We start from the raw sequence: 27,167 nt of genomic DNA, 5'->3' as shown, positions 1-27,167 counted from the left end.
CTGCTAAAACAAGCGTGTTAGTCTGTCAATGAGATACGGTCAAAATGATGATGGCTTCATAAGGTTTAAACAAACATTGAAGTTTGAAACACCTAGGTTAAATCACAGGCTTGAATTAACCCTGAAACAATTTCCACTCAGTGAAGACCCAAGAAACAAAAAAGTTTATTTATTTATTATTATTTGGTTATATGTGACATCAGTGTGAACATCACTAAAGTCCTAGTTCCCTGTGTTAATTTTGCACATAGAAAAAGAGAGAAACCTCTCCATCCATTGAACAGTAAAACCATTCAGGTGCTCTGGAAGAAAGTTTATTATCTTACTATGTAAAGCTTTTAAACTTCTGTTATATGTTTATGTAAAGGGCATTAGCTATATAACAGATTTCATCACAGAACCCGAGGTATTGCAGAATTGGAAATAATGATGATTGCAAACATGCATCTCACGATATGAAAGTGAGTTTCTTTATTTGCAATTACCACATGTAGTTTTACAATCAAGCATTTCAAAAGTACAAGCTATGTATATGAGCCCAAACCGCAAGATACGTGCACAAGGCAAAAAATATGTTTCACGGGTCATAAAACAAGTGCTGTTTCATAATGATAATTTTCACGATCTCGACGCGCTGCCCGTGATTTTTAGTAGGCTACAGACGCATGTGAAAAATAAAAAACGTCTCGCGCGGTTACGGAAACTTCTCCCACACTTCGGAAGAAACCATTCTAGAATCTTTTACACATGTGAGGAGGGCTCGGCGTAGGGAGGAAAGCCCATTCCTGCCGAGTTCCTCTCTCTCTCCCTCTCTCCCTCTCTCTCTCTCTCTCTCTGGCTCCTGTACGAGGCGAGCTGAACAGCAGCCCTCCACACTGCTCCTCAGCCTCTGTCGCTGAGCGCAGGCGAACTGCCGAGGCAGCGTTATAGCATCTTCTAGGTACGTGAGTCTTATTTTTTAACCTGTTTACAATTATTTTTTTGAAACGAGATTTTGCTCCATTTTTTTTACTCCCCGTAAACCCCGAGGTCGCCGCTGGCTTCTGTGGTTCGGCTACTGTAGGGGAGTCTTATGTATTTTTTTTTTTTTTTTGCTCGACGTAGGCTATTCGGCAACGCAGGACAGGGAAGCCGGGGGTAAACACACGGGCAAACGCATCTGCAAATGCTTATCATTAACGGCGCTTAAACTTGCAGCCCTGCGGAAAACGGGGGAAGAAAATAAGGGCAGTCGTCTTGTATTTAACGGGACTTTGCGTGCAAGACTCAGCAATATTTTCTGACTGCCGCCGGTGTCAAGAAAATATGTAAATTGAGATCAGGGAAATGACTGGACAGCGTCTGTTTATGTTCGTCAAAGAATGACCGTTCACTAATTTATTTTCAAGTTCATCGTCGTGGAAGCATATAGATTTACTGATTGGTGCTATACCTGCAGCACTGCGTAGAACATGCTGTTTTTTTTTTTTTTTTTTTGTTAAACGGATTGATGTCTTTAAACAGAATCTTAAGGTCCGTTTTTTTATAGCCTAGATGAAGTTCATAACCTTATCTGCAGTACATGGCGACGGGCCGTCTATCTACATGTTTCTTTTACAGTGCGTTTATATCACGTAGCCTACATTTGGTGAATGAGCTACCTTGCCTAGCCTACATGTGTGCAGCTGAGTATGTATTGATGTTATAGCTGTTTATACTGCAGTATTTTGCATAAACCAACTGGTAATTTATAATGCGAATACCAACAGTTAGGATAAATGCTGAGGTTTTATGGAAGTTTCGTGGAGGAACACGGATAAGGGAGAGCGTTTTCTGCACGAGGACGGTTAATGCGAAGAATCCACTGTGAACGTTTTCGCCTAAAACTTGAAACAAAGTTCATCTGAAAGAGTCCAGAACTGTTTAGGCCGCAAATAATTTTTTGGCGTCAAACTGGGTTTTAGTTTTGTACACGGAAGTATATTGTCCAGAATTGTTTTGGTTGTAGTGATTAGGGCGTTACTCAGATACACGGAGGTGATGACCGTTAAGGAAGGTAGCCCGCCCTTCCGTCAAACAGCGGGGGGCATCTCATTCAAGACCGTCACCCCTGAACCAAACGGAGAGGTGGGGAGGTCAACCTCGGAGAGCTGGATAGTTTCATCAACTTCACCATCGCCAATTACTCTGCAGTAAATCAATACTGTGTGTGTGTGTGTGTTGGTGCATGTGTGTGTGCGCGCATATTGTGTGCTGGCGTGTGTGCAAGTGCACGTGTGTGTCTGAGACTGCAGCATCTAGGAAGACTGTACCTAAATTCCCATTAGCCTCCCCCAGCAGTGACCTTGCTGGGGGAGGGAACACTTGAGTTCAGCGAGCCTGGCCTTGCCATCCCGCCTCGGACTGCGATCGCCCCTCTGTTCTCCCTGCTCGGTTACCTTGCCTGACCGAAGCACCCCCTTTTCCACGCACGTCTGCTTCCACCGGCTACGTCCGGTCGGTTCGTTGGCCTTGGCCTTCTTTCTCGTTTACGACTGAAAACGCTGGACCGAGGGGTTTTTGCGTGGTCTCTGTGGGCGACCCACGGTTGCGTGAGAGAGAGAGAGAGCGCTGTTTCTCGGGCCGGGAGCGTCCTGCATCAGTGGCAGTGGGGCGTGTACTTCGTACGGCTCGCGGTAAAATTTTATTTTTGAATTTGTGTCGGTTTTCTTTTCACGCGGGCCAGAACTTGTGACGGTGGGCCACGCTTGTGAGTGAGCTTCTCTTCGGTTTTTTGGCAGAAACTCAACTTTTCAGAGCTAAGACTAAAACTTTGTCATCAGTTTCCTGGTTGCAAGGTGATGACATCATTCCTTTTTTCTGTGCTTGTAATATTAAGAGGTGCCATTGGTTGGTGGCATGCCAGGCAGTTGTGTATCCAGTATGAAATGTGTAGGTTCTTTAGAGGTCAAAGGTCTCACAAGATGGAGGGGTGATCAGTTCAGTCAAGTTACCTGGATTACAGGGAAGTTTTATTCTGCATGAAAGATTTGAATTGCAGTTGCAATGCCTGACAGACCTGCCCCCACCCCACCCCCAGCACTTACAGAAGTTAAATCTTCTTCAATCATTTCCAATTTTTAGGCCTAATAATTGTAAGAATTCGATAATAAGAGGCCAGAAGTGTCAACAAATTTCTATTTTTACAGTGACAGAAGGACCTGGAACATCCATCCATCCATTATCTAGACCCGCTTATCCTTGGGAGGGTGGCGCGGGGTGCTGGAGCCTATCCCAGCATGCATTGGGCGAGAGGCAGGATTCCACCCTAGACAGGCCGCCAATCTATCACAGGGCACACACACCATTCAGTCACACACTCATACTGATGGGCAACTTAGAGTCTCCAATTAGCCGTACGTGCATGTCTTTGGCCAGTGGGAGGAAACCGGAGTACCCGGAGGAAACCCACGCAGACACGAGGAGAACGTGCAAACCCCACACAGACAGGCCCAAGCCGAGATTCGAACCCGTGACCTTCTGCTACCCACTGCACCGCCATGCCGCCCTGGACATTTCTGAATTTTACCCGTGGCCCGTGCGGCTTTTGCAGTGATGTACTGTATGTTCAGCTAAACTCTGGCCCAGGGACCGTCCGTGTCGTAAGGAATCGATATGGAAAGAAAATTCTATCAACGATATTTGATGTATCAACAACTTCTCGAATCAATTTTGCACCTTGCGTGCAAAAATGTGCGTGGCTAAGCGGAGGTAAGCTGCTACACTCCAAACTGTAGCGTACTGTCGAGGATGGAAAATCAGACATGAGTTAAGCGTAATGTGGACGCAGATGTTACAGACTTACAATAGACAAGCGGTTTAATGTTGTGAAAGGTGTTCTGTTTGGTAAACCTGTGATTGGTGGGATTTGCAGGTGACTCGGGCATTCCTTCCTGTTAGTGTTAACACATCCGTGGGGTTTCTCTGTGACAGTACTGAAGTACTGAAGGGCGCCAGTCGAGCAGGCTGAAGTGGACTTGCGTGTAACCAGGGTTTCATTAGCTAGCGCAGGTGTAGAAAGCTATTCCTGGAGGGCCACAGTGTCTGCAGGTTTAACTCCAGTCCTGGAGGGCCGTAGTGTCTGCAGATTTAACTCCTGTCCTTGCGGGCCGCAGTGTCTGCAGGTTTTACTCCAGTCTTGGGTGGCCACAGAGTCTGCAGATTTAACTCCAGTCCTGGGGGGGGCACAGTATGTGCAGGTTTTACTCCAGTCCTGGAGGGCCGCAGTATCTGCAGGTTTTACTCCAGTCCTGGAGGGCCACAGTGTCTGCAGGTTTAACTCCAGTCCTGGAGAGTGGCAATGCCTGCGGGTTTAGCTGCAGTCCTGGAGGGGGCCACAGCGTCTCCAGGTTTAACTCCAGTCCTGTAGGGCCACAGTGTGTGCAGGTTTAACTCCAGTTCTGGAGGGCCACAGCATCTGCAGGTTTAACTCCAGTCCTGGAGGGCCACAGTGTGTGCAGGTTTAACTCCAGTTCTGGAGGGCCACAGTGTGTGCAGGTTTAACTCTAGTCCTGGAGGGCCACGGTGTGTGCAGGTTTAACTCCAGTCCTGGAGAGTGGCAATGCCTGCGGGTTTAGCTGCAGTCCTGGAGGGGGCCACAGCATCTGCAGGTTTAACTCCAGTCCTGGAGGGCCGCAGTGTCTGCAGGTTTAACTCCAGTCCTGTAGGGCCACAGTGTGTGCAGGTTTAACTCCAGTTCTGGAGGGCCACAGCATCTGCAGGTTTAACTCCAGTCCTGGAGGGCCACAGTGTGTGCAGGTTTAACTCCAGTTCTGGAGGGCCACAGTGTGTGCAGGTTTAACTCTAGTCCTGGAGGGCCACAGTGTGTGCAGGTTTAACTCCAGTCCTGGAGGGCCACAGTGTCTGCGGGTTTAACTCCAGTCTTGGGTGGCCACAGTGTGTGCAGGTTTAACTCCAGTCCTGGAGGGCCGCAGTATCTGCAGGTTTTACTCCAGTCCTGGAGGGCCGCAGTATATGCAGGTTTTACTCCAGTCCTGGAGGGCCACAGTGTCTGCAGGTTTAACTCCAGTCCTGGAGAGCCGCAGTGTCTGCAGGTTTAACTCTAGTCCTGGAGGGCCGCAGTGTCTGCAGGTTTAACTCCAGTCCTGGAGGGCCACAGTGTGTGCAGGTTTAACTCCAGTTCTGGAGGGCCACAGCATCTGCAGGTTTAACTCCAGTCCTGGAGGGCCACAGTGTGTGCAGGTTTAACTCCAGTTCTGGCGGGCCACAGCGTCTGCAGGTTTAACTCCAGTCCTGGAGGGCCCCAGTGTGTGCAGGTTTAACTCCAGTTCTGGAGGGCCACAGTGTGTGCAGGTTTAACTCCAGTCATGGAGGGCCACAGTGTGTGCAGGTTTAACTTCAGTCCTGGAGGGCCACAGTGTCTGCAGGTTTAACTCCAGTCTTGGGTGGCCACAGTGTATGCAGGTTTAACTCCACTCCTGGAGGGCCGCAGTATCTGCAGGTTTTACTCCAGTCCTGGAGGGCCGCAGTATCTGCAGGTTTTACTCCAGTCCTGGAGGGCCACAGTGTCTGCAGGTTTAACTCCAGTTCTGGAGGGCCACAGTGTGTGCAGGTTTAAGTCCAGTTCTGGAGGACCACAGCATCTGCAGGTTTAACTCCAGTCCTGGAGAGTGGCAATGACTGCGGGTTTAGCTCCAGTCCTGCAGGGGGCGCTGTGTCTGCAGGTTTAACTCCAGTCCTGGAGGGCCGCAGTGTCTGCAGGTTTAACTGCAGTCCTGGAGAGTGGCAATGCCTGCGGGTTTAGCTCCAGTCCTGGAGGGCCCAGTGTCTGCAGGTTTAACTCCCGGCCTGGAGGGGGCACCGCAGGTTTAATTCCAGTCTTGGAAATCTGGTGTGGATTTAAGTTTTTTTTTTTGCTTTCACCAGTTACCCTGACACAACTAGCTAGTTAGCTCTGTACACCAGCGCTGGTTCACTCATAATATTACACCACAGTATAATCTATTGTAGATTTGTAATAGGACACAGGGACATTTCTGAATGGTCATTCCTCAGCTTATCAATAAATGTTATTAAAAATGACAGGTCACATAAATTTCCTGTGGTAATTAAATAATTAAGAGCAGAAGTTGTGAGGAATTCTGTAAATGGATGTAGCCCCTTTTACCCACTTCTGAACTACAGGATCCAGAATCCCCTGCACAGCGCATAAATAAGTGCATCTGCTCCTTACCCTCAGTAATTTGTGGAGAAGTTTTCTCTACAAATATTAAAAAATGGTTCCTGGCAATGTAGTGATGACCTCATTTATTATTCTAATTGATTTGCTTGATAGCCCTCACCTGTAGGAATAGCTTCGTATTGATTTTCAAAGACCTTGACATCTACATTAATTTGTTTTGTTTTTTTAAATGTAGCTATATGCATCTTTGCATCTTAGGCTGTTTTTAAAGGCACAGAAAAAAAAATGTATTTACTTTTTTTAAATTAAAATATTTTTGTTTCCATAACTCCAAAGTTAGAAACAAAACTAGAAGTAAAACTTTAAATATATCATGTTACATATTTTTATATCACCTCCAGTAATAATGATTCGGGTGGGGAAAAAAAAATCAGGATCAGTGCTTTCACACTTTCCAGAGTTCACAGTTCACAGCCACGTGCGTTGTTGAGTACATTAACTGTTGAGTCATGACGTATCACAGGCTATTTATAGCACAGAGACCTGGATGAGAACCTTCGACGTGTGTGTAAAAACGAAAAAAAGCAAAAACACCAAAAATGTAGCCTAGATACAGGATTTTTTTTACATGGTGTAAGTGACATACTGTGGGTCGCTCCATAGTTTGCTGAGGGGGTGGGGACTCTTGTGGTGTTGCCTCGGCTTTAAGAGGTCAGTGAATGACCTATGACCTTATGACGGGGGTACCCCAACACGCAAGGACCGCCCCAGAGAACGCGAGGTGACTTGTAGAACTGCACGCAGACAGGAAATGTTTCGATCTGCTGTTACGCCCTTTGGGCTGGAGGTATAACGCGGTAGGAGAACGGGACAGGGTGACAATGACATTCCTTAGTGTAAAATCAGAAAACCTGTCTGTAGTTGATATACTTTATTTTCCGAAATGTGCAGATTCGTTTGTCCTCTTCTGCAAAAAAATGTTTTAAATGCGACATACAGTGTTCGTACACCAGCCTAGCTGAATGATGACAGACACCTATATCTCTTTAAAAAAACTTATAATTTAATTTTGGTTTAAAAAGCTATGGTCATGGAAATAGCGAGTAGCAAAATAAACCCGCTTTGTAAGTCAGGCTGTTTGTAATATCCATAGGATACCTGTTAGAAAATCGCATCCGTTATACAGTCCAATTGCATTGGTGACATGTCGCACAAAATAATTTATTCATGAGTTAAATATTAAGCATCTGATCTGTAAATTCTCTGTTAAATGTTTACCCTCGCCTGTTTTAATTCTGTGTGTGAGGCACTATAGAGCACACAGAGTAATTGATGGTCTTTTATTTTCTTATTTACCTGGTGAATGCGACTTGTGGGAGCAATGAGAGTGGCTGATTAATTCTTGGGGGTGGGGGGGGGGGTGAATAAAAAAACCTTTCATTTGAATCATTCAAAAAAGTAGCAGAGCTGCTATTTTGGAGTATTTATGTCAGCACATTCCCAGTCACAAAAAGTTGTAATTGGAAATGAGGGCCGACGGAACTAAAATAATCTCCTGTTTTGTGATGAGGTGCGAAATCAAAGTCTAGCATTGGTGTGTGCCTTTTGCTGGGAGTGGGGCTGGTTTACCGTTGCGCAGAGGAGTTATGGGTATTTAGGGGGGGAGGGGCTTGTAGGATATAGGACTCTTAGCTAGGGTGATTTGGGCACTGTAGACTCTGAGGCCGTATTTCTAATTGTGAAATTCAGCTGTGTGCAGCATTGATGGTCAGAAAATCATATAAAAAAACAAGGCTGAACTCTTGTAACCTAAAGGTCACGGGTTCGATTCCCAGTTAGGACACTGCAGTTGTGCCCTTGAGTAAGGCACTTAACCTGCATTGCTTCAGTATATATCCAGCTGTGTAAATGGATGCAATGTGAAAGAAAAAAGTGGTGAGTCTCTCTGGGTAAGAGCGCCTGCTAAATGCCTGTAATGTGATCTAACGTAAAGGCCTAGAAGTTTGTTAAGAAGAGCCGGGAGCTGCAGTATGTGAACATGCTTACGGTTCTCTTATCCCACATCAGGGGCAACATGTTTACTGCTTTTTAAAAAAAAGAATGGTTTGATTCTTTCCATTTCTCTTCTTTGAACTCGAAAGGGGGAAAGTACAGAAGAAGTGGATTGTACTTTTGAGTCAAAGGCTGTGATTTTATATATTGATACATATATTTACATACATATATATATATATATATATATATAGGCGTATTTGTGTTTCTGGAGTTTTTTTTTAGGTGACCCATGGCCAGGTCTACAACCCAGTCCTGTTACCATATGGTCTCACCATGGCAACACGTTTCGCTTTCTTTTCCCAAAAAAACAAAAACAAAAAAAAAAAAACTTCAAAACCAAGAGAGAGATCAAAACATGAATCTGTACCAGACAGGAAGGAAGGAAGGAAGGAAGGTCCAAATTTAGGCGGCTCCCTGGCAACGTGTTGGAGTATTCTTAGATGCTGTAGAGGAAAAAACACTCTAGAATGTTCTGTGGAGTGGGGAAGCTGCCTGAAGGTTTTGTACCTCTCCCTTGCTCTTTGGCCCTGCTTGTGTAGGCCACGTGCTTGATTTTGGTTTTGCTCGTCGCATCCTTTAGCCTCTTGCCCAATGCATGCTGGGATAGGCTCCAGCACCCCCCCGTGACCCTGACCAGGAATAAGCGGGTGTAGATAATGGATGCAATGGATGAATGTACGGAAATCAATCAGCCAAAAGCTACACAATATACAATAAGCAAGAAATACTTGAAGTAATTAAATAAATGAATAGTAATATAGAATTAGTCCTCATCTGTTCAGGTTCAGAAAACTATGTCACATTGTTTATTTCTTTTTTCTCTTGGCTCATGGTAGTCTTTCACATACAGTATTGTGCAGATGATTCTCTGAGTTCTGCTTCTTCTCCCTTACATATGTGTAATTTTTCATTGTGTGTTTTGCTGTCATATGATTTGACGTTGGTTTTCTTTCTCTCCATCTTTCTCTCTCTGTACCCACATCTCTCTCTGTCTGTCTCTCTCTCTCTCTGCCCCCCCTCCCTCTCTCCCTCCCTCTCTTTCTTCCCCCCACCCTCTCTCTCTCCCCTCCCTTTCTCCCCCACTCCCCCCTCTTTCTCTCTCTCTCTCTCTCTCTCTGCCCCCCTCCCTCTCCTCTCTGTTCTCTCTCTCCCCCCCCCCCAGTGATGACCAGTGCAGAGGGGGCCTCCTGCTGCTCTGAGCTCTGTGCATAGTGGGGAGGGGGGGGGGGGAACAGCCAGCTCCTCCTCGGCCCAGGACCGGTCCACCAGCATAATGTACAGCGTGGAGGACCTGCTCATCTCTCATGGATACAAGCTTCCCAGGAATGCCCCTCCTTCCTCCTCGTCTTCCTCATCCTGCGAGGCCGCGCAGGCCAACGGGCGGGAGGCCTACGCGGCCCGCGGAGGGGGGGGGGCGGCCCCCCCCGGCCAAGAGCTGCCCCGGCCCGGCGGGGAGAGCCGCGGGGGCCGGCGTCTGCGGCGACGGTAACCAAGGCGACACGCGGCAACAGCGTCCAGGCACCCTCCACAGCAGCTCGGACAGTGGGTGAGTTCCCCCAGACTCCTCTCTCACCTTCCGGGCTCGATTCCCCCCCCCCGTCCGTCCCCCCCCACACACACAAATAAAACAAACCTGTCTGCTGCTTGAAACCTAGTGGGCCTTCCGGGTCTGCAGTGAGCATGTGTGTTTCTGTGTGTGTGTGTGTGTGTGCGTGTGTGTTTCCCTGGGACTACTGCATCAATGCCAGCCTGCTGGGTCTGCAGTGGGCACGTGTGTACTGTGTGTGTTTGTGCAGTGTGTGTGTGTTACTGTGTGCGTGTATGTACAGTGTGTGTGTGCGTGTGTGTGTGTGTGTGTGTTTCCCTGGGACTACTGCATCAATGCCAGCCTGCTGGGTCTGCAGTGGGCACGTGTGTACTGTGTGTGTGTTACTGTGTGTGTGTATGTACAGTGTGTGTGTGTGTGTGTAGTGTATGCACAGTGTGTGTGTGTGTTAGTTACTGTGTGTGTGTGTGTGTGTGTGTGTGTGTGTGTGTGTGTGTGTGTTTTCCCGGGACTACTGCATCAATGCCTGTTTGCCATACAGGCAGTTGCAGGAAGGCGTGATTCTGCACTGTGGAGTCAGTTTCCATAACAGTGTGAATTGATATTTTATTTAAATAGTCTATTGCCTTCCCTTTCTCTCATGCCCCGCCCCCCCCCCCCCCCCTCCCAAATCAGCCCCCCCTCACCCCCCCAGTAAAGCAGAGGGATGTGGAATTTAGTTAATGCATGCGCCCGATCCTGTGGTAAACACCGGGTCTTCATAGCAGACTGGCGTGTGTGTGCACTCATGATCCAATCAAATAATGCCTCTCCATCTAGGCTGATTACTTTATTACACACACATAAATCAACAAACTAATAAATTAATATAGATACAGACATACGCACACGTGTACACACACACACACGCACACACTCGCGAACAGCATGTGTGTGTACGTGTCATTTAAATGAATAGAATGGGTTCTCATCCATGGGCTCCAGTATATAGCAGGGCGGCTATATATAGCGGGAGTTATGTAACTGAACTGGGATCCTGAAGGCCTCAGTATTAATGTATGGGCTGGTGGAAGGTCCCCTGTACTCCTCTGTGTTAAGGAAGTTGGGGAGGCGGGGTCTGTGAAACTGGCCAATCGTCCTCCATGCAGGGGTGTGGAAGTAGCCAATCGAAGCGTGAAGGGAGCTGATGTCATCCTTGGGTGTTTAGAGTATTTTCGGAGGTGTTTGCGGCTGCAGTGACTGCTGTTCTTATTGTTTTCTCCCGTGAAGTTTGATGTTTTGTAAATGCTCTGGCCCCTTGGGGGATGACTCTGTATTTTATAAATGTTTCTTGTTTCTGTTTTTTTTTATGCGAGATGGAATTCTGAAATTAAATAGTAGCCTATATAAGATACAAAGATATTTAACGTAGGCTTGTATGGCCCCCCTTGAACTTGTCGTTGTATGAATAAAGTTATTTGCAATGCACTTGCAGTACGTACCCTAAAATGCTCAAAGGTTTGTTAATGTAGCGGGTACAGTGTTAAAATATGCATTTGATGTGGATGCATCAAGGGCAGAATCAGACACAATCCTCATGAGCTGTTTGTGGTTTTTCTTATGTGTGTAGCATGCTGATGTACATGTGGTCATAGCTGGACTGATGTACATGTGGTCATAACTGGACTGATGTACATGTGGTCATAACTGGACGGATGTACATGTGGTCTTAGCTGGACTGATGTAGGCTACATGTGGTCTTAGCTGGACTGGTGTACATGTGGTCATAGCTGGACTGGTGTACATGTGGTCATAGCTGGACTGATGTACATGTGGTCATAGCTGGACTGATGTACATGTGGTCTTAGCTGGACTGGTGTACATGTGGTCATAGCTGGACTGGTGTACATGTGGTCTTAGCTGGACTGGTGTACATGTGGTCATAGCTGGACTGGTGTACATGTGGTCATAGCTGGACTGGTGTACATGTGGTCATAGCTGGACTGATGTACATGTGGTCATAACTGGATGGATGTACATGTGGTCATAGCTGGACTGATGTACATGTGGTCTTAGCTGGACTGATGTACATGTGGTCATAGCTGGACTGATGTACATGTGGTCTTAGCTGGACTGATGTACATGTGGTCATAACTGGACGGATGTACATGTGATCTTAGCTGGACTGATGTACATGTGGTCATAACTGGACTGATGTACATGTGGTCTTAGCTGGACTGATGTACATGTGGTCATAACTGGACTGATGTACATGTGGTCATAACTGGACTGATGTACATGTGGTCATAACTGGACTGATGTACATGTGGTCATAGCTGGACTGATGTTCATGTGGTCATAGCTGGACTGATGTACATGTGGTCATAGCTGGACTGATGTACATGTGGTCTTAGCTGGACTGATGTACATGTGGTCTTAGCTGGAGTGGGCTTGGCTGCTAATTGGTGGGATGGAAGCCCTCTTGGAAAATTGCGGACCAGAAGGGGGGCGCTCTTCCCTCTGGTCCAAATAGCAATTCAGCAGGGGCTCTGCGCTGTAGACGGTGCTGTCCTTTCGCTGAGGGGTCAAACCCAGGTGCTGACTCACCATCGCCATTAACGTTGCCATGGCGAGGGGCGGTAACTCTGTGGTTGAGTTGGCTTGATCACCGCCTCCATCTTGAGCTTCCCACTGACACGTCAGCTTGAGTGACCTGGAGACACCGGGTTATTAGGACAGCACATCCCCCTGGACGTTAGGGGCACTTATCTCTCATCGGTCTGGTCCGTCTCAGAGTATTGAGGCTTGAAATTCCTATGCATGTTTTGCAAGATCTTGCTGTCTTGAAGTGTATGGCCCAGTATTTTAATGGTTAAAAAAAACAACATAGAATACCATGACACTCCCTCGTTTGATGTTAAGCTTGTCCACTGGGTGTCTGATTATGAAATGTTGGAACTGGTTTGTTTTACAATATGTTGTCCATCCCGTTAAGTCATGTATGATCCCGTTTATAACGGTTGAGCTTCCATAACTCTGACGAATCTGCCATGGCCTGATAGCATGTTCACGTGTGACGGCGCGTGTGGAAAATCATGCCAGTCCCGCACCTCAAGGCCGTGTGTGTGATATAGGATTTTTAACATGAATGCAGGAAAATCAGCTGTGTTTTTTTGCGGTAATATTTAAAGATGTGTGTTAAACTCAGTTGAGATGACACCTCTAGTCACCACCTGCTATACTTGAGGTGTCAGTTAGCTGAAACTGTTCCAGCTAAGATCAGGAGACAATGGGGATTTTTTAATCGCTAATAGATCCACTAAAAGCCTTAACTTTATGTCTATTTATTCTCAAAGTTATTTGGCAGAGAAACTAGATCCTATTTCAGATTGTTTTACAAGGAATCCTTGTGTCGGGTTTTTTTTTTTTTTTGTTTTTTTTTAAGGTGTGAATGATGTCCTTCCTTTGACTCCGTACCAAACCAAGTTTTGCTTTTGGCCTGTAGCTTAGTTTAGCACAGTCCAAACTTGCAGTGAGTTCAAAATGGGGTTGCAGTTCATTTGAGGGGAGTGGAATTCATAACTGAGGATGAAGGCTCCGTACTCCAGATTGGAGATGAAGTATGTGTCACCCAATTCCCACAAATTAAGGTCAAAGCGGGTTTACATGCGGATCTTACTGCAGTGGCCACCTAATTTCACAGGACCTTCAGGAAGGACAGAGAGACAGCGTGGAGTAATATTCCTTTCACACATAAAACCTAGGGTTTGACTCAGGATACTGAACATGGGTTGAACCCGTGTTTGTCCCATTCACACCACACTATGGTCTCGGGTAAGTACTGGGTTTGCAAAGGAGCCTGGTCCGCAAGTTACTTCTATCAGAGGTGCGCCGTTTCCCCTTTCTGAGATGGAGGGGGCGTCGAAGCTACTGCTGATGCTGCTCTCCATGGCCAGACCCAGGGTGGGTGCTAGTCAGCCACCATGCTTTTAATCACCGTGGTCACCTAGTGTCCACCTCAACCTGGTGACCTCCTGAATGCTGGTATCCTCTTCGACCTGGTGACCACCCCAATGTTAGTATCCACCTCAACACGAGTCACCACCTCGTGTGACATAGGGGGCGACATAGCTCAGGAGGTAAGAGCGGTTGTCTGGCAGTAGGAGGGTTGCCGGTTCGAACCCTGGCGTGGGCGTGTCAAAGTGTCCCCAAGCAAGACACCTAACCCCTAACTGCTCTGGTGAATGAGAGGCATCAATTGTAAAGCTCTTTGGATAAAAGTGCTATATAAATGCAGTCCATTTACCATTTACCTCAATGCTAGTGACCACCTGACTGCTAGCATCCACGTCAACGCTAGTCATCACCTCTATGGTATTGACTAACTCAACTCTAGTGACCACCTCAATGCTAGTGACCTCGTCAATGCTTGTGTGATGTTTTACTATTGCATTGCTTGTTTGGGAACTGGGCTGGTACCCTAGAGGTTCCACACTTGATTCCCTGGTGAGTCACTGCTGTTGTACCCTTGAGCAAAACCTGAATTACTTAATCAAAATTTAGCTTAGCTGTATGTACAAAAAGTACAAACTGTATGAGTCCCTCTGGGAAAGAGTGCGTGCTAAATTTAAGAAAGAATAACGCAAGTAACCATTTTACTGTACTTAATAAAGCCATTCCACCTCTCCATTATGGTTGAGGCAAGGCTAAGTTAGCTACTGTCACTTGCTGTCTGTGAAGCCAGCTTAACTATCTAGATGCTAAGTGGTAGAGAACCATACTTCATCCAGCTTTAAATGTAGGACCTTATAAAATCTGTTTTATTTTTTCTCAAATTACGTTTTTTCCCCCACTTTTTGTATTTTACAGTTTTATTTTTTCAGGATATGTTATTTACAGATTTGAATGGATTTTACTAATCAGTATTTGTGTGTTTTGTCAGAAGCCTCCAATTCACCATTTAGCCTGTTTCAGGCCTTAGGAAAAAGGGTTGGCCCAGAGTAGCCTAGATATAAGACACAGAGAGCAGGAGCTGGGAGGGGTGGGTAGCCATTTGAGGTGTGTGTGTGTGTGTGTGTTGTGTGTGTATGTGTGTGTGCTACCAGGGGTGGAGCTGGCATTCCTCATACTCATAGGATTCTGTACCTTAAAAGAATTAGTTCATACACCTATGGGTGCTATGTTCTGGGTCAGGCTATACCAGAATAAAGGAAAATCCAGAGTGTCACTGCTGACTTTGTAAATTGGTTTGATTGTTGCTTGATCTAGCGTCTCTACATCAGGGATCTCAAACTCAAATCCTGGAGAGCCGCTGTGTCTGCTGGTTTTTGATGTGTTCCTGCACTTCAGTGCTTAGTTTAAGTCATTGATTGGCTAAGGAGTCTGCACACCTTGTTCCCAAGGCCATGATTGGCTGCTGATTGAAAGGAAATCACGAAAACCAGCAGAGACTGTGGCCCTCTGGGACTGGAGTTTGAGACCTGATGCTCTACATAGCAGCTCACAAACATTCCCACAATAGCCAAAGCTGTCCCTCCCAATCAGGTCCAAAAATATTAATATTTAATGTCACTGTAAAGTTGTGATCAATATTATGCCATGCGTGTGACAGTATAATGTAGGCTTTATGGCATATAGTTCAAGTGCTATACTGTTAATTGTTAAGCAAACTTTTAGTGTACTGATTCTGTTCTGAACCTGTTTATTTTATTTAAAAAATGTTCTTGTGTTCCTGCTGGACGAAGCTTTTCAGCATTGCTTGATTAAGGCTTTCCTGTGTTCGCAGGTTTTTCAATGGAACCAGAGAGCTGTACTCCCACCAGCAGAGGGAGCCGGAGAGGGAGGAGCGAGACATGTTCTACTGGCGGCGGAGGGGCCACGACTTCAGCCTCTTGCTGGACTACGCCGACGGCCGAGAGCTGAGGGCTGCGGCGGGGGGGCTGGGCAGGGCGGAGGGGGCGCGGAGAGCACAGGCGGCGGCCCCGCCCCAGGAGGAGCGCCGGGCGGACAGGCAGCGCTGGGACGAGAGCGCGTGGCTGCGGGTTCGGGACGCGGCGCAGGGGCAGTGGCGGGCGGTGGGGGCGTCGGCGGCGGGAGACAGGAAGTGCCAGAGCCTGGGCACGGAGGAGTGGCGGCCGGCGCTGGGGCTGGGCAGGCACCTGTCTGACGGCGAGGGCAAGCTGTGGGCCCAGGAGCAGGCCTACCGAGCCCCTGCCGAGGGTGCCGTCCACCCCAGGACCAAAGGGAAGTCGCAGTCCCTTCCCAGGGTGCTGTCCCCGGAGAACTTCCAGCAGGCCCACACACCCGCCTCTCTCCTGGACGGGTACCCGGGCCATCGGCTCAACGGCCCCACCTCCCACGTACCTCACGCCAAACACCGCTACCCCCCTTACCACTACCACTACCACTACCACCACAACAGCAACGTGGCGGGCAGCAGGGACCCCTGGATGGAGAGCAGCAGCAGCAGCAGCAGCAGGATAAGTCAACACATGGCACTTTTACCAAAGCCCAGGTTCAGCAGGCCCCTCAAGCCTCCCTCCTACGAGGCTCACCAGCAGACAAGGGGCAGCACCGAGATGCTTGCTGGAGATCAGGTACCCAAGTCGAAAGACGGGGAGGCGGCAAGTTCCTCCGAGGGAGGGGGGCCAATGGGGAGGGACTCCTTTGCACACGATGCCGCCGCAGGGTCCGGGGCGGTGCCTCCGGGTTACATACCTCCTCCGTCCTACAAAAGACCCTTCCTCTACAGGGGAGGACAGAGGGGCAACTGCGAAGCACTGAGTCTCCAGTTCCAGGTGGAAGAGGTCAAGGAGCAGGTGCCGGGGAGCACGGAATTAGGGAGGTGGTATTCCAGGCACGTGGGAAGCTCCTGGCTAGAACATCAGAGGGACAGGAGCGCCCCCTGCAGGGAACCAACATTCCCCGGTCGCCCGGAAGAGGAGGCCGAAGAGGGACCCTTGGGACCCGTTCAGTACCTGCCCTTCGACGACCCGCGCGTGAGGCATATCTCAGGAGGATCCTGCGGAAACTCTCTGGTTGAATTGGACGAAATCAGGAGCGTTGACAAAGAGGTTCCCAGCGCTAATGTTTTAGGACAATCTACACATGACAGTGCCTTTCTCCCTCCGCAGGAGCTAATATTACCCGACACGGACGCTAGCGAAACGTCTCTCAGCGAGCGGGACGGCGGCAACAGGCAGCATAGCGATTTGCACAAAGGGAGCGACGATTCCGCAGTCTCTGACGTCAAAGGCGTCGAGTGCCCCTCAGCTTTCCTGGTCAAGCCAATCTGGCAGAACCGAAACCCGGACCGGGGCGTCCCTCCGGAGACGGTGACCCAAGTGAAAAAGATCGAGCCGGGCGGAGCCGAGACGGAGAAGAGCAAGAGCGCTAAGAGGAAACTCACCGAGACGATATTCTGCCTGGTCTCCATCCCCATCCGCACGCCGTCGGTCGCGGACGACGCCGAGCCGGCCGACCGCGAGAAGCCGACGGACCTGGCGCAAGGCTCGGACGAGGACGGATCGGGCCACCTGCAAAACCAAAGTCTCCTAAGCACATCGTCCACGGACCTGGAGCTCCAGGCGCTCACCGGGGGCATGAAGAGCAACAGAGGCCCCAAAAAACACCCCGTCCTGGGGAAGGAGGTCCACCCCCTCCACCCCGGCCATGACCTCAGCTCTGGGTCCTGGCCCGGCGATCAGTACAGGGATCAGGAGACCCAGACCTGCTCCCCTGAGGTCCCCCGGGCTCCCCCGCAGGGCCTCGCGGACCAGCAAGCACAAGACCAGCCTCGCTCGGCCTCAGACACCACCACCGACAGCGGGGTGGGCACCGACTGCAGCAACCGCTACGGGTACCCGATGAAAGGTCAGAAGAACCTGAACCAGTCCAGCAACAGCGCCTTCTCCAGGACCTCCAACTTCGCCTCCGGCCCGCTTCAGAAGAGCACAGCTCAGTCGCCGCCGCCGCCGCCGCCGCCCCCACAACCACAACCCTCAGGAAACCGGGAGGAGCCGGACTGCCTTCCGGCCCAGAAAGGCCAGAACCAGAGCCGGGGCAAGCCGCCGTCCGCCGGTTCCGGTCCGGAAGCCTTTGGCCAGTTCCTGCTGAAACCTATCAGCCGCCGCCCGTGGGATGCCATCGAGGAGCTGGAGTCCTTCAACAAGGAGCTGCAGCAGCAGATCATCAAAGGGTCCAGTGTGGACCAGTGCATCGAGGACCTGGACGAGGCCTACAGGGACATCCTGGAGCTGGAAACAGTCAGCAATAACATCATCGAAACGGTGCAGATCCCTGAACGCCAAAAGGCTGACCCCGACCAAGTCCCCCCGGGCGAGCACCTGGGCAGGACGGACAAGGCCAGGCGCGCACTGGAAAGCTGGACGGCCACGGCGGACCCCACCTACAGGGAGGTGAAGAGCGCTTTCTCCAGGCCGGCTGGGAAGTCCGTCAGCTTCAGCTTCAGCAAGCCGCCAAAAAGAGAAGAGGCGCCGCCCCCCCCGGAGATTGGCTTCAGAGAGTACGCCTCCGTCTCCTCTCAGATCACGGAGAAGCCGGCAGGAGGATGTCGCTGTGGCAATGCCGCGAACACGGACGCGTTCGCCCCGAAGGAGTCCTGGAACGAGGACGAGGCGGACCGGCCCGAGCACGCCCCTGTGGAGGCGCCGTGGGCCGCCAGGCAGCCGATGCAGGACGCTTCCACGCTGACCAGCCCCCCCGACTACGAGGACGTGTGCCACGCCTTGCAGCTGACCCGGGAGCCGACGGTGGGCGTGAGCCGGGGCGTCACCGCTAAGCTCGGGAGCGCCGGCGCCAGCGCCGTGGCTCTTCCCCAGACCCCCTCGTTCAAGGTGGTCACGTTCGCCGCGCTCGGCACCCAGCAGGACGGCCCTCCTTCTCTGGCCGAGGCCCTGAGGGACGCAAAGAAGGAGAGGAACTCGCTGCCCAGGTTCAGGGGCGAGAGAAGCCTGAACGTGCTCTTGGTCAGAAACCAGAGGGACAGGTTCCGAGGTCGAGGGGCGTCCCGGTGCATCGTGGGAAAGGACGGAGACGGCGCGGCGGCGGCGGCCTCCTGCTCCCCCTCCTCCTCCTCCTCCTCCTCCTCCTCTGAGGATGATTACCACAACAATGACCCCGACAAGCGTTTTGATTCCAGGAAGCAGCAGACGGTCGCAGAGAAGCAGCGGGAGGTCCTCTCGACGGACGAGAAGTCCGACGGCGGCGCGCCAGCAGAGGACCTGAGCAACCTCTGCGAGGTGAAGTGCGCCAAGGGCATCCCCGAGAATGAGTCCCTAGAGGACAGGGCAGCCAGGATTTTAGGAATCAACGTGCCAGCGGAGTCTCTAGGCAAGGTGGAGCAGAAGGGAGGAGGAGAGCAACTGCTGGAGTTCGAGATGGGAGGCACGGTGGAGCGCAGGCATATCTCGCTGATCGGGATGACGAAATTCGGCAGCACCGAAAGGATGCCGCACGTGTTGTGGCGGCGTCGCCACAAGGAAGCGGACATCGACATCAACGTGGCGCTGGACCCGCAGGACAAAGAGACGGGCGGGGCGACGGGGCGGGGAGGGGGCGGCTCGGAGAACCACCTGGGGCCGGCCTCGGGGTTCCCGGAGTTCCCCGGCGAGAGGCTGAGGCTGTCGGTGGCCCTGGACAGGAGGGGGGGGCGTGGCCGCGGACGGGGCCCCTCCCGCGCCATCGAGGCCCTGCAGGACAGGCTGACCGCGCCCTCGTGCCGGGCGGCGGCGGAGAGGCTCGCCCGCATGCGGGAGGTGGACTCGGTGTCTCGGATGAGACGCCTCAGCGCCCGGAGCTCGGATTCGGGGGACGAGCCCGAGGACGGCGGGGCGGCGGCGGCGGCGGCGGCGGCCTACGGCGCTCCCCGCTCGGCGGACCGCCCCCTCTCTCTCCCCCTGCCCCTCCCCCTCCCCTTCCCCCGCCCCCTCTCTCTCTGCCTCTCCGCAAAGCAGGAGTCTCACCACGCCGCCACCGTCGCCAGGAGGGAGATCACCCGGCCCCTGGGGCTCTGTGCCCCCCCCAGCAGGACTCTGCCGCAGGACGAGGGCACGGTGCCACCCCCAGGTGAGCAGCGCTCGGGTTGTCTGCGCCCCCCCCAGGAGGGCGTGAGGGCGGTTCTACTTCCATAGAACCAATAGAACCACAGCAGAACACAGACAAAAATAGAGAGTAACAGAATTAACCTTGGGTTTTACAATCAACGGGTTAATGGGGTTAATCGGATTTCCGTCAACATTTTTTGGCTTTATTATTATTATTATTATTATTATTATTACTGTGGTGTATAAAAATAAGTACTAAAATACTAAGTAAAAAAAGATGTGCCTTTACTTCAAACAAACAGTAATGCATGGAAAGTTGGTGTTCATTCGTGTAACTTTCATGTTTACTGTAAATGTAGTACACAGAAAAGAACAAGAACATTCATACTTTTGCTGAAGTAATATTTTTTAAATGATAATTTTGTGCGATATTTGCTGTTTTCACTCTTCTTATTTAAGCTCAGGACAGGTGAAGGCATCTGACATCAAACTACTGAGTGAACATCCAGAAATCAGCTGGTTGGTCAGTGAAAGCGTCTGTAATTTTTTTAATTAAAAGTACAGTACACTGCAGAATAGACTTACTGTGACCAACCCCCCCCCCCCCTGCCCACCCAGTACTAAATTAGCTAAATCTGTCCCCCTCCAGTTACCATTTTGGAACCAAGAACACTGCAACCAAAGAGCATTGCAGCCAATGCGTATGCATTCTTCTAGTCTACTTTCCCACAAGTCTTATAATCTGTTCCAAACTACAGGCCAAATGGTCTGTTGGAGCTATCCTATAAGTTAACATTTATTGGCCTAATTTAAAAGAATATATATATATATATATATATATATATTCTGGCCCAGCAGGTAGATGTTTATGGTCTAGACATGTTTAGCCTTCCACCCCACCTGGCTTTAGTTTGAGGAATTACAGGTGTGGGAGTGGGAGGGGCCAATTTCCACACAGGTGTGTCAGGTGAGGCCTGGCCCAGTGAAGTGAGTGGTAGAGCTGGGATGGCGGACATTTCCTGAAACACATCTTGTTGAATTCTTTTTGCTTTTGGATTATTGGAAACTTTCATTGATGCTTTTTTTGCTCTGGACTTTTAACTTTCAGACTGTAAAACAAATATCTTTCATGGTCTGTACAACATCAGCTTAATCTCGATTGACTGGCTGTCGGTGGTTGTGTGTTTCAAAAAAGCTTCACCAGGGAAGTGTTTTATGAAATAGGATTACTGAGTTAGCTGGATAACTGCACCAAGTAAAACCCAGAACAACTCTCTTTACTTTAGTCCATGTTCCAGGTTTGGTAGGGTTCCAGGTTTTACTCGCTGCAGTTATCAAGCTAACCCAGTAATCCTGCTCTGTGATACAGGGTTTTACTCAGTGCGGCTATCCAGCTAACTCAGTAATCCTTCTCTGTGATACAGGGTTTTACTCAGTGCAGTTATCCAGCTAACTCAGTAATCCTGCTCTGTGATACAGGGTTTTACTCAGTGCGGCTATCCAGCTAACTCAGTAATCCTGCTCTGTGATACAGGGTTTTACTCAGTGCGGCTATCCAGCTAACTCAGTAATCCTGCTCTGTGATACAGGGTTTTACTCAGTGCAGTTATCCAGCTAACTCAGTAATCCTGCTCTGTGATACAGGCTTTTACTCAGTGCAGTTATCCAACTAACTCAGTAATCCTGCTCTGTGATACAGGGTTTTACTCAGTGCGGCTATCCAGCTAACTCAGTAATCCTGCTCTGTGATACAGGGTTTTACTCAGTGTGGCTATCCAGCTAACCCAGTAATCCTGCTTTGTGAGACAGGGCCCTGGTCTTTCCCACAAGCTACAGCAAAGCAAAGCAGAAAAATGGTCCTGCAGTATATTCTGTGCTGAATGGAGAGTATATGAATGTATGTAATATGTATATAAAAAAAGTGTATGTATCTGTGACTGCTAGACTGTTGCTGTTTACCCTGAAACATCGTTGGGAACAGCTAACAGCTGCTGCAACAGAAACCAAGCTAATTCTGGCTGACTGTTAGCCAGCAGCTAGCAGCTAATGCAGCAGAACCCCAGGTAACTCTGGCTGACTGTTAGCCAGCAGCTAACAGCTAATACAGCAGAACCCCAGATAATTCTGGCTGACTGTTAGCCAGCAGCTAACAGCTAATACAGCAGAACCCCAGATAATTCTGGCTGACTGTTAGCCAGCAGCTAACAGCTAATACAGCAGAACCCCAGGTAACTCCGGCTGACTGTTAGCCAGAAGCTAACAGCTAATGCAGCAGAACCCCAGGTAACTCCGGCTGACTGTTAGCCAGAAGCTAACAGCTAATGCAGCAGAACCCCAGGTAACTCCGGCTGACTGTTAGCCAGAAGCTAACAGCTAATGCAGCAGAACCCCAGGTAATTCTGTCTGACTGTTAGCCAGCAGCTAACTGCTAATTCAGGAGAATCACGGGTAACTCTGACTTTTAGCCAAACAACCCAGCAGGTCCTCGGTCAGCCACAGCTGGCGAATCACGTGTCAAACCTGGGATCATATTCACGAAGCACTTCAGAGTAGCACTGCTGATTTGGGATTGTTTTTTTTTTTTTTTACATTTCTGCTGATAATAATGGATAACGTTAGACTGTGCCAGGGAAAACTGATCCCAGAGTACCCCTCCTACAGTAGGTGGATTCAAAAGCTGACCAGAAGTGCTCTTTTGCACAGACACTTCCTCTTTTTGGTACCAAAAAGTATCTGTCCAAGCGGGATTTCTAAATTCCTGAAATGCCCAGATCCCTTTGCTGCTGCTGATTCTCGGGTAGGCCTTAAAAGGCCCGAACAAATGTGGAATTCTGGGAGCTTTCATCTGTGATTACACATGGCCACCACAAGAGGGAGTCCATGCCCATTGAAATGAAAATGCTTAGAATTGTTTTTTATTTTTATTTATTTATTTATTTATTTTTTGGGCTATTTACTTTCGGAAGTGAATGTATTTCTATTTTTAAAATATTATATGAAAATATATTAAAGAAGAATTCTGCTTCAAAATTTGATATTTACATTCTTTTTTATTTTTTAAGCGTAATTCCAGAATTCTTTCCTCAGGTTTTTCTCTTGTGCGTGTCTCTCTCGCTCGGCTCACGGTCCTTTTCCTTTTCCTTTTTGTGGGCTGTTTTGCAGATCACTACGACCCCAGCCGAGTGGAGAGGGTGTAGACCCCCAGATTGTAACCTTTGCCTAAGACTCGGCTCCAACACTGTGACCCTGGTCTCCCGCTGCGAACCTTCATCTCATCCAACCGCCCCCCCTCGGCCCCCCCGCCCCGCCCCACCACAGCAATGGCCTTTCTCTTGGACACAAGCATTGTTTACACGGTCATCTGGTGTTGCGCAGAAAGAGCTGTCCTACTGCCAAAGGGAAGTGCCCCCCCAACCGCCCCCCCCCCCCTCCACCTCCAGGGGTCAGCAGACCTCCATCCTGACCACCCCCGCCCCCACGTCCTCAGCCCCACAGCCCCGTGCCCCTTTATTTTGGGGATGGGGGGGGGGGGGGGGGGCGCGGATCTAACGCATATCAGCATGTCTTCTCCATTCTCCCCCGAGCTGCTTTCTCATTGGTCGATGTTATGCAATTACGTCATATGCATTTATCCTTTTCTCCGCCCCCACGGAGTGGAAAGGACGGACTTGGCTAGCGCCGCGGCTAAGCTAACGGACGAACCGGCGGGGGGGAAAAAAATTGAATGTAACGCGCAACGCTCCGCCATTTTGTCCCCAAACCAACAACGAGAGACACAAGAGAAAGAAACAAAAACAAGATCACACAATTACCGCATCGCTCCATTGCCGTCGAGCGTCAACGACACCTTAATGTACATAGCGCATAGCGGACGGGTGCGAAAGACGTTTTTTGCCTGAACATTTTGGCTCAAAAAAAAACTGTTTAATTAAATTTTTTTTTTTTTTTTTTTTTTTTACTTTTCATGTCTTAAGAGTTTGTTGAACATCACGTGACAGGGAATGATCCTGTTTAGTACGGCCAATCGATCAAAAGTGTGGTTTTGGTGAAGCTATCGATTCTTCCATTTGTGGAGAATGACATTTTTTTTCCCGGTCTGACATTGTCCACCGTCAGACTGGAACTTGTTTAGCATTGTGGTTCCTTTACCATAAAAGCTTGTGTATGCAGTAGGCAAAGAACCTTCCTAGGCAATGTACTGAGGCAATAAAGGGGTGGTACTGATAATGCACAGGTTATAGTAAGGGGTTAGGGTTAGTAAGGTAAGGATATTAGGGTTAGTGAGGTAGGAAGGGTATTAAGATCAGGCTTAGTCAGGTAGTTAGGGTATTAAGGTTAGGGATAGTGGGTTAGTTAGGGTATTAGGATCAGGATTAGTCAGGTAGTTAGGGTATTAGGATTAGGGTTAGTCAGGTAGTAGGGGTATTAGGATTAGGGTTAGTAAGGTAGTAAGGGTGTTAGGGTAGGGTTAGTAAGGTAGTAAGGGTATTAGGGTAGGGTTAGTGAGGTAGTAGGGGTATTAGGGTTAGTTAGGGTATTAGGGTTAGGGTCAATGAGGTAGTAAGGGTATTAGGATTAGGGTTAGTGAGGTAGTAGGGGTATTAGGGTTAGTTAGTAAGGGTATTAGGGTAGGATTAGTAAGGTAAGGGTATTAGACAGCAATATTGCAGTGCAGTGTCCAGTTTCTTCCTGGAGCTGGAACAAAACTGCAAGAGTGTATCTCAGAGGGCACCTAGTGTTGTTTGTGGTTCACTTTATAACGGATATATATATATATATATATATATATATATATATATATATATTATAAACCTTCTATCTCCATTTGGCCGTTGTTTTTATTTTGTTCTCATTTCTCTATGTACTGTCTGAGGTTCATAACTGACCAACTAATAAAGTTGGTTCAAAGCCCCAAATGATAAATCTATGATGCTCATTAGTAGGGCCACCAGTTTGTCCCCTTTTGTTTTCTTGCATTGCACTTCAGTCCTCCACCAGCTAGAGGGTGCAATAGCCTCTTTGTCAGGTGACCTGAGCTAACTGTGTAATCAACTGCTTTAAATGATGAATTGCTGTGCTACTCAAGTTCTAAGTAACAACGAAAGCCGCTAGACCCTGTAGCTCCTGGTGAAGGATACATCGATGTGTGCTACCCTGGAAGTCTTTTGACATTTCTGGGCGACATCATCATGCTCACGCCCGCAGAGATCGAAGGGCCATCCCACAGAATCTGCCATCCAAACTTTATAAAGCAGAGATGGTGGAGAATAATTTCCCAAATTATGCAAGATTATTATCTCGCACAGCATCCCACCCGAAAGCTAGATTACCTATAACGGATTATAATATATCAGTTCATTTTTGTGACTCTAAACATAAATAAGCATGCCAGCTGCCATTATTTCAGTATGTGAATATGCATGACAGAATTTACTCAACCAACCATTTACAAAGAACGCATTTATTACCAACAAATTTGATTTTAGATGTTCCCAATGTTCCATGTGAACACTGAACATTGGGGAACAATACAACAACTCAGATCCATTTCAATAACTTACGGAAATGTTTCTGAATTAGCCTACATGAGATGCAATGAACTGGCAATAGAGTGTCGGCAGTGGGTGGCAGTGTAGTATAATGGCTAAGGAACTGCTCTTATAACTGCTTGGGTTCGATTCCTGGGTAGGACACTGCCGTTGTACCCTTGAGCAAGGGTACTTAACCTGCATTGCTTCAGTATGTATCCAGCTGTATAAATGGATACAATGTAAAAAAAATAAATAAATAAAATTTAAAATTTAAATGCTATGTAAAACTTGTGCAAGTCGCTCTGGATAAAAGCGTCTGCTAAATGCCTGTAATGTAATGTAGGGCATCGCAGAATAGCTATATATTAGGCCTGTATGTAGTGAATTAGTCGCTCCCTGTATGTTAAGACATCAGGCACATTGGAATTTTGGAATTACAGTTAATTGTTATGTTTGTATATTATGAGATGTTTACTTTAATGTTGCAGATTATATGATATATATAATATATTAATTAGCGTCTTGACGCAAACCACAATGTCAGGTTCATGCTTGTACAGGCTGCTGTGCATACAGATATTTGTTTTCGAAACTTACAACAAGCTATTTTGCAGCTTTAAATGCGCGGATCACATGGAGGTCTGTGATTGGCTACGGGGCTGTTTGTGGGCTCGGTCGAAAAGATATGCTTATGGCAGGGCAATTTCATCAATGGGCGACGTCGACTTTGATAACGGAGAAGCAGATGAGCCGCCCCGATTTTCCTCACTCCTCCTTAGTCTCTCCTTTCCTCCTCTCCTCCCCTCCTTTCCTCCACATACTTCTGGCTAGGAGACGAGTGGTAGCAGGGGAGTGGAGGAAAGGAGGTGAAGAGAGGAGTGGTAGTGGGGGAGTGGAGGAAAGGAGTGGAAGTGGGGGAGTGGAGGAGAGGAGTGGAAGTGGGGGAGTGGAGGAAAGGAGGAGAGGAGTGGAAGTGGGGGAGTGGAGGAGAGGAGGAGAGGAGTGGAAGTGGGGGAATGGAGGAAAGGAGGAGAGGAGTGGAAGTGGGGGAGTGGAGGAGAGGAGTGGAAGTGGGGGAATGGAGGAAAGGAGGAGAGGAGTGGAAGTGGGGGAGTTGAGGAAAGGAGTGGTAGTGGGGGAGTGGAGGAAAGGAGGAGAGGAGTGAAGAGTAATGGATCGCACCCACTGGTCATGCCTTTCTTAGACTTACATCCACGTTCGCTTTCCGTCCCGACTCTCCCCATATTAGATCAACGAATTGTTTTTTATGAACCTCTCAATTAGAAACTCAATTAGTGCAATTAGTCACTTGAGTGTGCCATTGGAGTGCCTGTGGGGACCCCTGGAGGACAACCACTGAAATGCAAGTTTAAATCCCTGCAGGTCACAAGGTGGAGACAAACTGGTGGCCCTACTCATTGGTATGTGGAAAATAGATTTTATTTTTATTTATTTATTTATTTTCCTTAGAATTCCATTGTACGCAGATGCAAGGTTTATGCACAGCCTCGTGTGTTTATTAAATGCTCAAGTTGATTTCAGGTTTTCTGGTTTTCGAAAACAAAATCGATTGGGCATTTGGAAGTAAGCTCCCAGGAAAGTGTTTAGTTTTTTTGGCCTACCGAGCGCACGGCACAGAGTGCTGGGACAGGCCCGTCGTAGTGGCTATGGCTGTGCTTGGTGCGGCCAACCAAACACTTTCCCTGTGTTTATGTTTGCTCCTGAAACCGCACTGGGTGTCTTCAGAAGGAGTGGATTCCGTCGGGAGGGTACAGTGAGAAGTCGGTGTGTTTCGAGTGTGAGGGTTTGGATGCAGATATCATTGGACAGGT

At 48.8% G+C, this 27,167-nt stretch overlaps 1 protein-coding gene and 1 long non-coding RNA gene across 2 annotated transcripts; both read left to right on the top strand.

Annotated features, from left to right (window-relative positions):
• Nucleotides 1-752: 752 nt before the first annotated feature.
• Nucleotides 753-19,642, top strand: LOC118233446 (junctional protein associated with coronary artery disease-like; the record flags this gene model as incomplete). Its single annotated transcript, XM_035429233.1, is given in 4 exon segments — nt 753-940; nt 9,378-9,629; nt 9,631-9,761; nt 15,526-19,642. Coding segments are annotated over 3 exon segments (4,389 nt in total), but the record flags the coding sequence as incomplete, so codon positions are not given.
• Nucleotides 19,643-19,685: 43 nt separating this feature from the next.
• On the top strand, nt 19,686-23,208 carry LOC118233240. The gene is made up of 3 exons (XR_004766498.1): nt 19,686-19,826; nt 20,264-20,327; nt 22,967-23,208. It is a non-coding gene; the product is annotated as an uncharacterized LOC118233240 (long non-coding RNA).
• Nucleotides 23,209-27,167: the final 3,959 nt, after the last annotated feature.

Source organism: Anguilla anguilla, chromosome 8 (assembly GCF_013347855.1).
Source record: "Anguilla anguilla isolate fAngAng1 chromosome 8, fAngAng1.pri, whole genome shotgun sequence".
Lineage (NCBI taxonomy): Eukaryota > Metazoa > Chordata > Actinopteri > Anguilliformes > Anguillidae > Anguilla > Anguilla anguilla.
Note: the sequence above shows the minus strand (reverse complement) of the source record. Positions and strands in the feature narration are given on the sequence as shown.